The sequence below is a fragment of the Falco punctatus genome (genome assembly GCF_963210335.1).
Source record: "Falco punctatus genome assembly, chromosome: 9".
In the NCBI taxonomy this organism is placed as follows: Eukaryota; Metazoa; Chordata; class Aves; order Falconiformes; family Falconidae; genus Falco; species Falco punctatus.
In genome coordinates, this window is record NC_137589.1 from 18,640,319 (window position 1) to 18,656,355 (window position 16,037).

Genomic DNA, 16,037 nt, shown 5'->3' on the forward strand with positions numbered 1-16,037 from the left:
CCCTGAAGGCATCACGGAATGTCTAGATTGGGGTTGAGGGGATTTTTAATTTGTTTTTGGAGGGGAGGATGGAGGTTGGTCATCTCAAGTTACGTTGCAGCTCTGCCAGCTGCAGTAAACTTAGGCAAAGCTGTATAATTTGCAGACTTCTTTATAAGGGCATTTTTAGAAATATGACATTCTGGTATATGACTCTCTAGCCTGGCTTCTGTTACTGGTGGGACTGCCATGTAAAGTGGTATTGTCATATCTGTTGAATCGTAACTTCAACATTTGATTTAATGATTCGTAGTAATTGAGGGCATCTGACCAGTGACGCTTTCAAAATTTTAACAGAATATTTCTTTTTTTCTTTCTTTGTGTTTTCTTCAAATGGTATTGTAAACTTTCTTGAAGGAGGTTGTGTAGTATTATCTTCCAATAACACGTGGAGTTAGTATTTTTCTAATCCTCCCAAGTTTTTATAGATGCACATTTATTTACTTGGAAGGCTAGTGCTCTTTCTAATTGTGCTTCTTAGGGACCAACATATTTGCAAATTCTTCTCTGGAGGTTGAAAATAAGCAATGTGTTCCTGTTGGAAACAGGTTGGACAGGAAGAAACATGAAGACAAAGTGATACATGCTACTATACTGTACCTTTTGTTTACTATTTACCATTTTCAATACCTGTGGTTTAATGCTCCTTTCTGGTTATTGGTTTAGAAAATTATTCTATGCCATAAATACTGTATTAGGTTCTGCATGTTTATTTTGAAAGAACATCTGAAATATTAATCACTTCTAGTGAGCAAATGCTCATTGAAGAAAGCATCTTTACGAGTTTATAGTGACGGATACTAAGGAAGGAATATACTCATGGTTTTTCTTACGGTTTATATTGTGTTTCCCCCAGTTAAGTAGACACTTCTTTAATTTTATACCTGATAATGTAAAGTCTATATAGAAGGAATTAATACTTAAAAATTAATTCACCTGCATTTAGAAAGGCATGTTATACACCCTGCTTCACTTACTACTACCATTTTCCTTTTAACCACTTAGCAGCATTCTCACTCAATTTGAGCAGTGCAATGCACCTCTCATTAGCAGTCATTTGCAAGTTTATTGGCAGAGAGTTCAAAAGAATGGGACAGTTGAACGTGGCATCATGTTTTCAGGGAAATCTACACTTACCAAGTATAGACAGCGGTGGCACTAGTAAGGTAATCTCACACAGATCAAGATACAGCTGATGAAGTAGTACAGTCTGTGGTCTTTCTACTAGGTTCTGTGGAGCCAAGGCTACCATTTGGATGGCTGCAGATGTTTGCTGTGTTGATGGAGATCTTTTTTTAAACAAAAAAAAGGGAAGAAACTGTGGGAGAGACTCAGAATAATATATGCAGTGCTAAGTGACTATTATAACTGCATGCACATTCTTTGTTCTCTGACTGATTCTGTTTGCGTGTTTATGCATAAACACTATAATGGTAATCGTGTGCGCCAGAAAAGTGCGAATGATGCCTGCTAAGCACTGTAAAATCTGTTTGGTTTAAGCCAAGCCAAAAGCCAGAGATGACTCAGTATCTAGAGCTTTTCGTTTGTTTATATAAAAATCATATTAGGAACCAGCAAAAGTTTCATTTCCATCAATGCTACAAACACATACTTGAGCACTCTCTTATTTTTTCTCCTCCACACGTACAAAGCATGGTTTCTCTTATCAAAAACAACTTTAAAATACAAAGTTGGTTTGGCAGACCTGCTGTTGCCCTTTTTATGATGCAGGGTTTTTTGTGAGGCTCATACAAAAGTTAAGGAAAGTAACTGTTAATGTTCATGATAATGCTTTGAGTGAGCATAAATTGAACTGATTTTAAACATTTATTCTAAATTATGGTATAGTTTTAGTGCATATCTGCTAGAGTATTTAGCTGGAAGAAATTTAATTTTATTACTTTTTTTCCCCTTTAAGATATGAGCAAGTCAGTGGATGTAATTGTACTGCAGTGGAATTTTACAAAGGAAGAAAACAGAATGGTGTAGTATGAGTTGGAAAGGATGTTGTCCAGCAAATACTTATCTTATTCTTTCTGTTTTTTTTAAAGGGACATTATCACCTTGGAACATAGTCCTTCAGTAAATACTAATTAAAATTGCTTTAAGTACTGGTTGAAAGTGTCTGCCTATTTCTTATGTGCATCTTCTCTCCTTTTTATTGGTAGGGAGAGCATACTTCAGTGGCCTACACAAATTAGTTCATTTTTATTTTTAAAATAAGTAAGTAACTTAGCTCTAAACTTAATTTAAAACAGTCTCAGTATCGTTTGTGAAAGAAATGTTCTAATTTTGCTGTTTTTCAAGCTGGATGTGCTTGTTTGAATGGGCCTTTTATTTTTTCCTCTTGATAGGCTCATGCACCTCATGATGTGAGCAGGCATGATTATGGTTGTAATTTAATAGCACACTTGCACATGCAGCCTTTCCAGCATTTCAGGTGAATGCACTCGTGAGCATATGAAGAAGCACTTCCCTGTTTTGTTTGTACAGCACTGCTAAGACTACTCATGTATGTAGACATTTCGTGAATGGAGTCCTGACAAAGAAGGCCTTTGTAAGTGGTCTGTAAATTATTAATCTTACTCTAGTAATTTTCTAATCCTTAATTGTTCCAGCCAGTTTCTGGGGGGAGGTCGAAGCTTGTCCCTTGTGGACTCTTTCCTGTGGTGCAGAACGAGCTGGATAGGATGCAGAGATGCTCTCCTTCCCTTGCTGCCCCCCTCCGCTGCTCCCTCTGCCATCCACCTCCTTGTCAGGACTGATTGCTCCGCTGCCCTTCTACTCTTTGTCCCCACAACCCAAGTCCTCTGAATGCTGAGGGAAGAAAGGGACACTGTCCTTTGAGAGGAGGCAGGGAGGAGTAAGGTTTTGTGTTTTAACTCATTTGTTGCTGTAGTGGAGCAGTTGTGAGGATAGCGTGACTTTTCAGGAATGGTGGAGGCAGAGGCACAGTGCGGCTGGCAAGTGGTGAGTCAGGCCAGGCTGACCTAGTGATTACAGTGGTTTTGGAGGGTTTTTACACATTTTGAATCACTACTTATTTATAGATCTTGACTGTCTGTCACTTATGTGTGTTAGTGCAGTGCTGGGTCTTCCACTTTAGTGGGTTCAGAGGTGGAGCTTCTTAAAAAGGTAGAAAGTGTGATAAAAAAATGTCATAAAGTAACAGTAACATGGTTTGTGGGAAGAAAGGAAAATGTACCTGTGTAGATGAAGGTCAGTTGAATAGGAATGTTGAAAACATTGTTTAGATGTTCTTAATTCAGTTACGGCATTACAAAATAAATGTTGGTTTCCTATTCCAGATATGTTGTTCTGTTGATGTAATTTGTAGTCACTACTGAATTTTGAGCATTATTGAATACTTGTAGATGCTGTATATAATGCAGGCATTGAAATAATCGAGATGGCTTTGCAAATCCCAGAGACCTGTTGTCAGTTTGCTGTTTGTCTATGCGTTTATAGACACTAATACCTAGAAAGTGCTTTGAAAATGAGCGCTAGTTGTTTAGACACTGATACCATGTTGCTAAGCAAGTCTGTTGTTTTTAGTAACTGATGTAGGAGAAAACAAGTGAGAAATCCCAAACTTTCTTGAGCACAGCAGATTTTCACTTCTGTGACCTGTTTTTTCTTTGTGATGTTACACTAAAATTTTTGTGTTTAGTGTTACTAAATATAGTATTGTATATGTATAGTATGTAGATCTAAATATGTAGAGTATGGCAGATACTACTGCAGCAAACTTTCCCATTGACATTAGTAGGAGCCTTGCCTATGGAGAGACCAAAAGGTTTAATTCCTACTAAAATAAATTCCTAATTACAGGATTTCATCTGGGAGGTAAGAAGAATCCCTTCATTCTTGTAAAGGTGTTTCCTTTTTAAATGTCAAATAGATGAAACTTAGCCAATATCAAGAAAAAAGGAAACTGGAATTACATGTAGGGAAATAACAGTAGTCACTTGTCATTAACTTATGTAAAATTAGTATGTAGAATATATTTGGCTGTCCTTGTTGTCCTAATAGCTTTAATATTAAGCCTTTTAGGATACTAGTATTATTCAAGGCTGACTTAAAATAGAGTGGTTTGTGTCTTGATGCTTGACTGTGAATTTCTTTCTTGGTGTTTTGTTGGTGTTGTCTGGTATTGTAATATTATTCATTGATGCTGTGTAATAAAACTGAGCTCTGTTTAATTTTCTTAAAGATTTTGCTGAACTTGTGAGTAACAGGAAAAATTTCTGTGTACTTAATGTAAAGAATGTAAAGCATTTACCTCTGTGACAGATGATCACTGCCTGAATTCTGCAATGCCGACACCACTGTTGCAGTGCTGCTCCAGAACAACGTTGCTATTATTTCAGTATGTGTGTGAAAGTTGGTATTCCTGTAAAGAGAAAGTGGAAGTTAGATACAGCGTAAATTCCATTTTGAGCTTTATTTAAAACCATAGTTGTACTAGCTCTGACTGAGACAGAAGAGAAGCATCGTTTGCCATTTTTTAGGCTTTTTTCATTATGAGAATAACCAAAAAATAGACACAAAATCTGGAATAGTGCTGCAGCTGGGTAGTTTGGTGGCTTAAGTGATCAGCATGACTATTTTTCTTTCTTTTATCTGAATTACCATTTGCTGTTCTTCTGACATATTTGTCACCGACTTTTCTATTGCTAAAGAGTATTATTCCTTTTAGTCTTGTGATGTCCCATCTGATTTAAAACCAGGCTAGGGTATAGCCATAATATAGATTTTTAAATTTGGAGCAAACCTGTGTGTGAACTCATTGCAATGTGTATTTGGGACCTGTGCTGATATTTCAGAGTGAGGGGAAAACAATGCGTGTGTGTGAGGGCTGGCTGGCATTGTTAACTTAAGGTGTTGTATGTCCTCGGCAGATCTGGTCTGAGAGCAGCTACCAGCTTGTAGCAACTTTAAATAATATGATTGGTTGTACAACATATGGTTAGGCACTTAAATTGGGTTCTAGATTAAGGAGCTACCTATCTTCCTGGTTACGTTATAGGAAGTAGAATGTTTTATTACCTTACCTCAGTGGTTCAGATCCTTTACTGAACTGTAACTGAGGGAAAATAATTAACTTGTATCAGTTTGGTTCACATATGGTAAACCTAGGCAAGATCGTTGTGATCACTTGTTCTTGTGCTGAGAAGTTGGGTTGTAAGACTGTATCAAATTTATTTGGGTTAAGCATTCTTTTAAAAATAGCACAAAGAACTTGAATTTGAAAATTCCCATGGATGAAGAGTGCATCAAAACACCTAACAAGATGCTTAAAAGATTCTTTACCTTTTTTCTGTCCCTCTGCAAAAATGTGTGCCATAGTTCAAGGCCCAGACTTCTCTGGCCTTAACTTAAAGTCATTGACTCTTGTTATAGTTTTGTCTGCTACAACAAGGAGTCTTCTGTTATCAGCTCTCTTTTCCACGTAGACTTAGCTGCAGTTTGTGGCTTTTCAATTTTCTTTTCCTTTGGTAAATTGCAGAGTGAGTAGAATGAACTTCAGGCTTTCACTTCAAGATGTTTCAATTCTTTGTTGTTCTCATGGTCCTCCAAGCCCTCTCCAGCATATCAATGTCTTGCTTGAATTGGGTATGCCAGAACTGGATGCTCTATCCCACTTTTAGTTATTTATTACTTATTACATACTTATATATAGCAGGTGCAAAAGTGCTAAGTACAGGTTAGAAAGTAACCTGTCTTTTCCTAATTATGTTGTTATTTACACATCCAAGAATCTCACTAACCCTTTTGGCCATGAAGTTGCAGCAGGAGTTTCTATAGTTCCTGCATTTTGTAAATATAGTTCCATGTCTCTGTTGCTAGATACACAACTTCACCTTTAGCTGTACTGAACTGTGTGCGTGCAGCTGGCTTGCCAGTTAATTTAGGAAGCGTCATGTCTGATCTTTTAATTATTTGATATATTTTTATCAGTATCAATTTCACTGTTTTTCCAGATTATTGCTAAAAATGTTATCTATAGCTGTGATGTGTTCCCTGGAGACCCTGTTATGAACACTGCGATGATTCTCCACTTACAGTTAAGGGGCAGGCAGTACTTTCTTAATGCTGTGGTGATGGTTTCATAAATGAGTAGACCGCAAGAGACATCAGCTAGCATGGATAAAATTGGAGACTGAATTTCTTTCATCTCTGCTTTTGAGCTAGAGCACATTAGGGGAAGGTTGTATTAGGGAATACATATTGCTGCTGATTATATCGTTTTTCTTTTGTGGCTTCATTGAGTGCTATATTTTCCAGAGCTGCCAGTGTCTCTTTGAGTGCTCGATTTCAATGTTGAAGACAAATGATGAGCAATTCAAAACACCAGTAAAAAACAAACCAAACAAAACCCACCAAGCCTGAAGCCTTGTTTGTGTTTCCTTCTGTGGCAGAAAAAATACTGTAATGTTTGGGGTTTTTTTCTTTCTTAACATATCCACTTCTTGGGTGCCTGTGTAGGAGAATGGGGTTTCCTGCACTCTGTATTTTTTTTCTTGCTCCTGTTTGTAGCTTTCACAACCTAGAGCTTCAGAGGTGACAGAAACAATAATTTGAGTTCGTGGCTGAGAGCCACTATTTCCAAGTAGTAATCCAATAGATGCATTTCTCTGGGGCCAGCATTTGAAGCCTTTAGAGCCAGAAGCAGTATCCTGTAGGGTTTTACTTTGTTGGTAAGTGCATCCTTCAGGGTCTGATACTGTAGATCTTCTTTGTAAGTGGTCTCACTGAAGTTGTTACACAACATGGGCAGGAGGACTGTCATAATGGTGTAAGAGAGAAAATGAAGACAACAAGATGTAAAGACTTTAAGGCAATAATGTACTAATTCCTTATGGAAAGACAAGATAAGGAACTTTGCTGGTGGGGAAGCTGCCTGGTGTTTGAAAACCATTGCAAAGAGGATACAGGTGTAGATAAAATGGAGATGAAACTGAGGAGGAGAGAGTTAAGCTGTAGCTTGGAGAATGTTCTTTGCCATTGTGGTTACGGATATAAAAAAAATGCACTATCAACTAGAGCAGACTTTCCAGCTGATCTAAGATCCAGTTTGAAATGGTACCTGCTGTGGTGCTGAAGTTGGTGGCTTTGGGTGAATCTTGATATTCAGGGGCATGGGAATTGGGAGTGAGGGGGATCCCTCCAGGAAAGCCTGGATGTCCTGCCCCGGGTCAGGTTGCTTTCTCAGATTTGCAGAATCTCTTGTTCCCTGAGATTCCGTGTAAACCAGCCTGTCTGCTAAAACTTGTCTGTGTCATTTTGCCAAGAGTAGAGGTTGTTCCCTTTGATTGCAGTAGCTTCTAAATATTACCGGTCCTGTCCCTCAGTGCCATCTATGAACATTATTCTCTTGAGGAACAAAACATCTTGTTTATGAAGGCTGTGTTACATTAATAAAGGGTCCAAATGTGTTTCTTTGCACAAAGACATATAGAAAATGTGCCTTACCTGAGCCTCTGTAGAAGTGTGCTGTACTAAGAGACTGTTTCATATCCATGGTTGTTAAAAAAAGTGTGGTGTTAATTGCTTTATGTTTCTGGTGAGAGCCATGGGAATGTGCCCCAGTTTGCAGCTTGGCCCCTACTCAGCTGCTCGCTCTCTACTGGTAGCCTGCTTGGAAACACTGCTCGGGCTGCAGCCTTGGGCAGCAACTTACAGCACATTGCTGTTGTCTGCATTATGGTATTCAAACATGAACCAGTGTGGTCCTAAATAGTTTATCCTTAAGTGTATTATTGTGTCTGCATTTATTTTGGAATGCAAAAAAACTTGGCTGTATTTAGAAGGTGGCCTATACCTTCCACAGCTTTCCACCTTACTTTTGTCTCAGTACTAAGCAGTGCATGGCTTTCTACACAGCACTCAGCATAAGCAACTGTTTCTCCACATCTGTGCTGTTTGTTTCCCTGTCCCCTCTCCTGTCCATATCTTACCTCCTTATCCTCGTATGTTGGTCCTGTACAGTGCAAGTCTTGCATTCCACTGAACATCCTGGGGAGCAAACACTAGAAAATAGGAATAAATTGTATAGGAGTCAATTGCTGCTGGTCAGCTGGCTGGTGCTTTCTTACCTCTTGAAGCAGTGACATCTGACAGTTGGACCATGAGTAAAACAGTCTGTTCAAATGTTAGATGAGGTATGTTTGGGTGTTCTTCCAAACAGTTTTTCTGAAAGAAAACTTCTGTTGTGGTATTTGAGCTCTGAGGAGCTGCCAGCTCTGTGCCAACGTGGAAGGGCATGTGGGGCTGGCTACGTGGCTGCAGACACTGCATCAGGATCCAAACTTACCCATTGTACTGTAATGGAAGAGAGATGGAAAGTGTAAGCACTTCTCACCCTCTTGACCTTTTATGTTGATGAATGTTGTGACCTTGGAAGAACTGCCTTTCGGTTCATCCTGGTTATTGGCACAAGCTAGGAGGTGCAAGTATTTTTTAATTTGTTGGGTATTGTATTCTCACAGGGGCCTGGCCAGTCTCTGCTCTCACAGGGAGGGCTAGTTAGGGGGACTTGGCATTGGTGATCATCTAACTTGTCATGACTTGCTCGTAGAGCCATTTTATCAGTACTTGATCAGGTCATCATCTGTTATTTTTGGTTTATGGGAGTAATTGTTTCTGGTTGTGTCCTTTAGTACAATATGTGTTGTTACAACCTATAGAGGTTTGAAATGAGGCATAAACTGATAGCCTTCTCTCTGTTGTACAGATGATGTGGAAATGTCTTTAGTGTAGCTTTAGTATTGTATTTTGATTGTGAATTGGTGAACTCTGCACTGCCTCAGAGGTATCTTGTGTTAAAGGTTAATATTCTGACCCTTTTCAGAATGGTGAAGTGATTTGCTGTAACTGCCTTTCCATGTGTGCTGGAAGCATTACCTCACAGAGTGAGTTTGTGTGTGTGTGTATATCAGAGATAATGTCTGGTTGAAGTTTAATACAGCAATGACTACAGCAGACTGTACTCTGTGGTTCCTGTCCTAATAGCACTAACTACTGCAGACAGAGTCTGAGCTTGAGCATGATTTATTAGTGTTTTATGTTTCCAGATAGGGTAGTGCTCTCCTTAATGAGGAAGAGGGGAAATTACTTTTATTGATCTGGTTTACTCTTCAGCTTTTCATTACACTTGTGTAAAAGATTTAGAATTCAATCGGATCAGACTTACGTGCTTAACTTCCACGAATTTTGAGACTGTTGCTTGGAATTGTGGTATCCTTGTCTGTAGTTTTCACTACAGTTTTTTTTTGAATCCTGATGCAGAACTTGAAGATAGATTGCTCCTAGGTTATTTAGCTGCGAAAGGTTTCTGCTGAGCTATTGCTTTTGGTCTGCCAGGCTTACATTGAGGAGAGGAATCAAATGGGCTCTGCCCCTGGTAGTTTGCCTGCATTTCTTTTCATATTGGGAGACAATAACTTCACATGGGAAGTCTGGTAAGAGAGGAAAGAAAAAGGTATTTTTTAGGATTCGTTGCAGTTCAGTAACAAGAGAAAAAAGCAACATAGTGCTCACAAGGAAGAGAGTATGATTTTTTTAAAAAAATCCAGTTCCATGATAATATTTATTCTTTGTGTGGAAAAATATGAACCAAATTGTGCCAATGATATGATTCATCTGGTTCTTTTTTCTTTCTCATTGCATGTGGGCAGCTTTCAGTAATGTTAGTGGAAATTATGATGTATGAGGAATAATTTTATTTAAAAAGTAATCCCACTTTACTGCTGGAATCACTGGGGTCTTACGGGGACACAGCACTGCACCTGTGCAGTACTAGCAGATTAGGGAATATTCTGAGTATTTTTGAGCATAGCAGTGCTTTTTGATCAGATGAAAGTATTTTATTGAGGAACAATATAGTTGAGAGAAGTGTGATGACATTTTTGCACTTCTAGTGCTGTCAGTGGACTCTGTGTCAGTCTAATCTCAGCTGATCATGGATGAACCTTCCTCCTTTCCCCCATCTTTCATTGCTCTCAATTTACCAGACTTAGATTTTTTTTTTTACTTTTTTGTTAATGTAGTGAGTGATACCCTCTAAAAATGAAGGTAATACAAAAACACGTGTTGTGTTGAAAATGTACAGATGCTGGGGAATTATTTTAATCTGTTTGCTTCTATCTTGTCAGCCTCCTAATTATCTAATTAAATTACTGATAACACTTTTACATGGTGGGGACAAATTTTGGACTGATGGAGATCTTAGATATACTTTTGCTGAAGAAAACCCCAGCAATTTCATATCCTAGTTCTTTCTGAAGTTAAGTAACTGAAATTCAGCTTTTGCACAAATACAGAATTGTGGGTTTTTACCTTTCTGTGGTGGACCCTTAAAACATTTTCTGGTATGGTTGCAGAGGCCTATGTAATGCATTTACCCCTGCTAACAATAAAGCTGTTTAACCGCTTTTGTGGAGCTCTTAGAAATTGCTCAGTGATCCCCTGGGTCTGTGCATCATTGATTGAAAATCATCAGGATCCAGAGGAGTTCAGGCTGGTAGACCATTAGTCAGCATCTCTGTGTAATGAAGAAGCATTAAATAAGGTGTCCTTACTGTAATTTTTATAGCTTTGACTTAGCTGCATAGGTGCTGGACATGTTTTTACATACCATTTCCATGAGGATTTAAGATGCCTCTCATAATATCTAGGGTATGCTATGGATTCCCAGTTTTAAGTTTTTTATCAGTTGGGAATCAGTTGTGAGGTGAACACTGGGCTCCAGATGGAGCTGGGTCCATATGCCTTGTTTTGCCTGGAGGTTCCTGGCAATTCCATCTTGATAGTTATGATTAATCATAAATCTACTTTGCATTTGTTATTTTCTCAGAGAAGTCCATGCACTTTAGTTGGTATTGCCACAAAACCATGTCTGGTTTAACTGAATGCTTTATATTAAATTGAACTGCTAAGAAGTACTGTGTTGAGTTATGATTAATTAACCAGTTGTGTTCCATACATCTGATTTGAAAAGCAGTACTGGTTTTCTTGTTAAATAGGGCTTAAGGCTACAGGTTATTTAAATAATTATTAGATGTTACAGTAATATTAAGTACCAGCACTGTTTATTGTGACTGAAAATTTTTAAAAAGACAATTTAATATAAATATATAAAAAATATAACATAATAAAAATTATTACTTTTTCCTTTGCTGTCTCTGTTTGAATTCCTGCCTTGTTTTTTAAACTTGAATTGCGTAACTCCTTACTTCATAATACTGTCTTTAGGCCCATATACGTACTATTTCTAGGACACAATATTCTGACTCTACTGCTTCAACCACACAATTGTATAACACCAGTGAAGATAAAGAATATATTTAATCAAATATTAGAATTTAGAGTTTACTAAAATACTGTTAAGGATAGCTTACGTGAGAGACTGTTCAGAAACCTGGAAGTTACCATCTGAATACAGATGCTAAACACAGTATTTACAGGGTAACTTTCAAGTGAGCTAATGTTACTTGGCTTACTATCCAGCTTAGCTTTTGTGATTTTTTTTAAGGACTTGAAACTAAGCTTGAAAACCAGCCATTCTTGCTAGGGTGTCCAGCCAAGTGTATCAGTTTATTGGTTTAGCCAAATTGGTATAATTATATCAAATCACTACTACACTTTCTGTGGTACAAGCCTTTAGTTTTCAGTCCTGCTTTGAACTCAAGGGAGGCTTTCATCTGCTTATGGAAATTCATTAAAAATTGAATCCTTAGATGTGATTCTAAATGCTAACATCCTTTATCTGTTCATTCATTTATTTACTCTACCACCACCACCACCACATGCACACGCTTTCTTCATCTGCCCCCTCCAACAGTGGGGAGAAAATGGCTATAAATATGGATAGGGTCTTTAGGCTTCAGGGTTTTTTAATGACTTCCTGGGTTTTTTTCCCCCCAGTGTCTGTGCCTGTGCTTAATGAGGATATTCCTCATTTGTGTCAAAGTAGGGTTTAATTGCTGTAAATCTTATGCTTCTTATTTTTAATGCTTTTGAACAGCTGTTACATCAAATTTTTGTATTATTATTTTATAGGCAAATTTAGAAAACAAACCAGTAAATGGCCGCAGACCAGAACTCATGGAATGCAGTATATGTGGTCATGGTGAAAAATACAGGGTGAAAACAAACCAAACAGTACCCATTGAAAATGTGCAGTGTAAGGAGAAAGAAAGAATGACAGGCTTAGAAGCAGAGAAGTGGGCACATAACGAGAAGCCATCTTTTGGTGTCCATGTCAACGGAGATATCCATGGAACTGTGACAGGCAACGAACACTTGAAAAATGCCGAAGACAGTGAAAGAGCAGTCTCTCCCAGTCCATTAGCTGAGCCAAAAAAATCATTTGCACATACCATCAAAAATGGCATAAAAACTCTACGTTATTCACCACCGCCAGCAGTTGCTTCACTAAAAAAAGTATCTGTAGAGGAAAGGACGGATTTGACAAACAACTCCCATGTGCAATGGATGAAGGGTAGCAATCTGAATAACTTAGTAAACACTCTGACAACTGGTGTTGGCTGTGTTCACCCAGAAAAACAAGGAAATGTTTTAATGAAAGAGGAAAACTGCACTTGTAGCATCTTTGAGGGTTCTGGTAAGTCTGGTTTGCAGACGGGTTCCGCTTTGGATCTGCAAGAAAGCTTGTGTTGTCCTCCACTGCCTGAAGAGGAAGTACATGTAGGGAAGGATGGCTTTAAAGTACCTAATGCAGAGACACAGCATGAGGATTCTTCACTCCAGCCGACTTTCTTGTCCCTGATTAAAACCAGAAATTTAACTGTAGAGCAGGTTGTAGCTATTGAAGCTTTAACACAGTTATCGGAAGCCCCTTTAGAAACAACTTCACCAGCTAAAACTGAAAGTACTGAATGTACAGAAGAGACAACTTCGAACTTCCTCCATAGTTATAAAAGGGATATCTCATCCTCCTTCACATCTTCTGCATTAAAAGAAATCAAAGACACTTACTTACAGAATGAGCAACAGCTCTTGGCTCACTGTGCTCACTCGCAGAAGCAGCTCCCTAATAAGGCAGTGTTATACAATGGCCAAAGTTCAGTCCCTGAATTGCATGATAAACCTGCCAGTCTGGCTGGTGAGATGTATAAATTACAGTTATCCTCAAGAGATACCAAAACTTTATCTGACTTAACATCTAATGCAAAATCATTTTCAGGATATACTACCAAGAAAAATTACGCTCATCATCCAGTCACCCTTGCACAGTATTGCAATGCTTCACGTAATGTTCAGCAAACAAGTAACAACTTGGAAACTCTTGGTCAGTTAGAGCAAAAGCCAACCTCTAATGATTTGAACCTGGAAACTAGTTCTTTGATTAAAGAAGGAGGAATTCACAGCCAGGATGAAGAGGATGTAGCTACACAACTAACTCAACTTGCGGCGCTAATTGAGTCAAACCAGACTAATCCAGAGCAGAAAAATGACATAAAGACATCGCTGCTTAATCTAATATCACACGAGAGGCAGCCAAAATACAACCAAGATGCGTTGCAGAAAAAAGAATCAGTGTTTTTTAGGCATAATTATAGTTCCTTACTGTTAAAGCAAAAACAACCAACAAATAAAAAAGGAAATGCTGTACCATGGAAACCAAGACACAAAAAGAAGCCTCAAGAAGCACGCTATCAACAAAATAATCAAAGCCAGCTAGAGCTGTTGTCATGCCAGCATAGCGAGTTACAGGACATTTGGATATCATCAAAACTACACAAGCTTGGTCAAACCATGCCACAGGACTCCAGAATAGCTCAGTCTGAAAAAAAATCTCCAAGAACCAAAGTACAGAGAGCACTGAATCAAAATACTTTAGCATCACAAGAGAAAACTAGATTATTTCTCCCGCAAACACAGATAAAATTCCATAGATGTTTACCTGAGGTACCGCAAGAGAAAAAAAAAGACAGATTGTTTGGCTGTGATGTCATGAATGAGCAAATCAAAACTGCAGGTTCCGGTGACCCACTTGGCATTGACCCACTGAAAAATGAGGTTGTTGCATGTAACCAACATGGTGACCTGTCCTCCCGTAACCCTCTGGCCATTTCACAATTGAAAACTGCATCCTTATTGAACAGACCAAGTGAAAACCTACCGATGTTTACAGAAAAATGTAATTCTCAGGTACAGCAAACAGCGAATGTCAGTCAGACACATCCTTTGCCTCAAACTTGTAATCAGTCTAACCTGAGAGCTAACGAAATGCATAGTGAAGACAAAACTTATGTTCAGCAGGGTGCTGTAGAACAAGTAGATCTGAAGTCACCGGTGCTGCCTGTTCCCTGTGGTGGGGCCCAGGTACCAGGTTCTGCTGAAGCTCTCAGGAATATGGAGTGTGCGGGCGAAGTGACCGTTCTGACGTCAACCAGTTTGGGTACTGACCACCCACAGAGCACAGGCGACTCAGGATGTTCTCCAGCAAAAAATACGCTCAGCAGTTTCCTTGAATCACCTATGAAGTTTCTTGATACCCCTACAAAAAATTTAATAGATACACCTACAAAAAAAGGACAATCTGAATTGCCAACTTGTGACTGTGTTGGTAAGTCTTTTTTGCTAACTTTTGCCTGTGCCTTTCGGATGTAGGTGTGTTCATGTATTTTCTCTAATGTGAGGAAGTTGTACTTGACAGTTACTCAGCTGTTGCAAAAGGACCAGTGTTTTGTCATTAGGAAAAAGGAAGAAGAAGAAATTTTCTTTTCCCCTTCCTGTAACTTTTGCCTGGGGTTCTTTGGGCCTGTGAAGCACAGCAGAATTGAGTATTTTTGGTATTGCAACTGGCAGGTTTAAATTCTCTGCTTAAATTTAAACCCAGGAGGAAAAGGGGTTTTTCTATTGGTTGTTTTGTCATTGCTGACTTGTGTTGCATGTGAATCTACTTGCAGTGTATCAGCTTCTGATTTTTATGGTCTAGAACTAGTTTTTGCCAGATGGGCTGGGCAAACATTTCCCAGTATCTTGTAGTTGTTGCATAAACGCTGTTAAATAAGCAGCAGGGCATAGCTGTGGACAATCTTGTTACTGTCACAGTCCTGATGACTGATGTCAGTTTGCCTTAAGAGTCCGTGCCAAAGTCTGCTAGATGCCTCGAGGAGAGGAGAGGAGAGGTAAGGTGGAGTTCACGTGAGGCCACACATGTAATAATTTGCATTGTCAGGCTCAATGTCAGGCCTCAGTATTGAGGGTTTTGCAAATATAGCTTGATTGGTGGTGTTAGACATGCTGTGTTTTCCAACTATCAAAGCGCACAGATGGAAAAACAAGTCAGAAGCTTAACAACAAATTGTACACAGGCAGATTGTTTCATCTTTGCTTTAATGTTCTGAATCAACAGAGTGCTAGTTAAGAGGCTTGGATTATGTTTTCTGTTCAGTAGTATATGAGTATCAGTTAATTATTTCTCCCCTCTCCCCCCACCCCCCCCTTGCAATTCTCCTTTGTCTGAAAGAAATTAATAATGTTTTCCTACCAACAAGGATATTGGGAAGCTTATTTAGTCAATACATGCCAGCTCCTGTAATGAAAATTTGTAAAGAATGCAAAATGTTACTATAATTAGGAATACTTTATAACATAAAGAAAAAATACTAGCAGATTAATAGGAGGAAACAAGCATAAAATAATTTTGATGCCTCGGAGGAGAAAAATCTGCCATATTCTTTATTCATTACATTTCAGGGACAAATGTTCTGTATTGTAATTTATTTTGGAAGATGTTTCTGTAAACCATTTCTAAGCTTACTTGTAATGGTGTAAATAAATTTCATATGTGCCAACTTAGTTTTCTCAACCTGCTTACAGAGCAAATTATAGAGAAAGATGAAGGCCCATATTACACACACCTTGGGACAGGACCAAGTGTTGCTGCTGTGAGAGAAATAATGGAGAACAGGTGAGGAAAATTCAGCATTTAATGCTCGCAGTATTTCTGACTGTCTAAACAG

The 16,037-nt window shown here is 38.6% G+C and overlaps 1 protein-coding gene across 5 annotated transcripts in view; it reads left to right on the top strand.

The window, feature by feature from the left end:
- TET1 (tet methylcytosine dioxygenase 1) overlaps nt 1-16,037 on the top strand; it is an 87,433-nt gene that overhangs the window by 28,016 nt on the left and 43,380 nt on the right. For all 5 annotated transcript variants that reach the window (XM_080401280.1, XM_080401282.1, XM_080401281.1 and 2 more), the window contains 2 exons: nt 12,103-14,635; nt 15,895-15,985. In XM_080401280.1, coding sequence (XP_080257406.1) covers nt 12,103-14,635; nt 15,895-15,985 — 2,624 coding nt within the window. The remainder of the gene's footprint in view (nt 1-12,102; nt 14,636-15,894; nt 15,986-16,037) is intronic.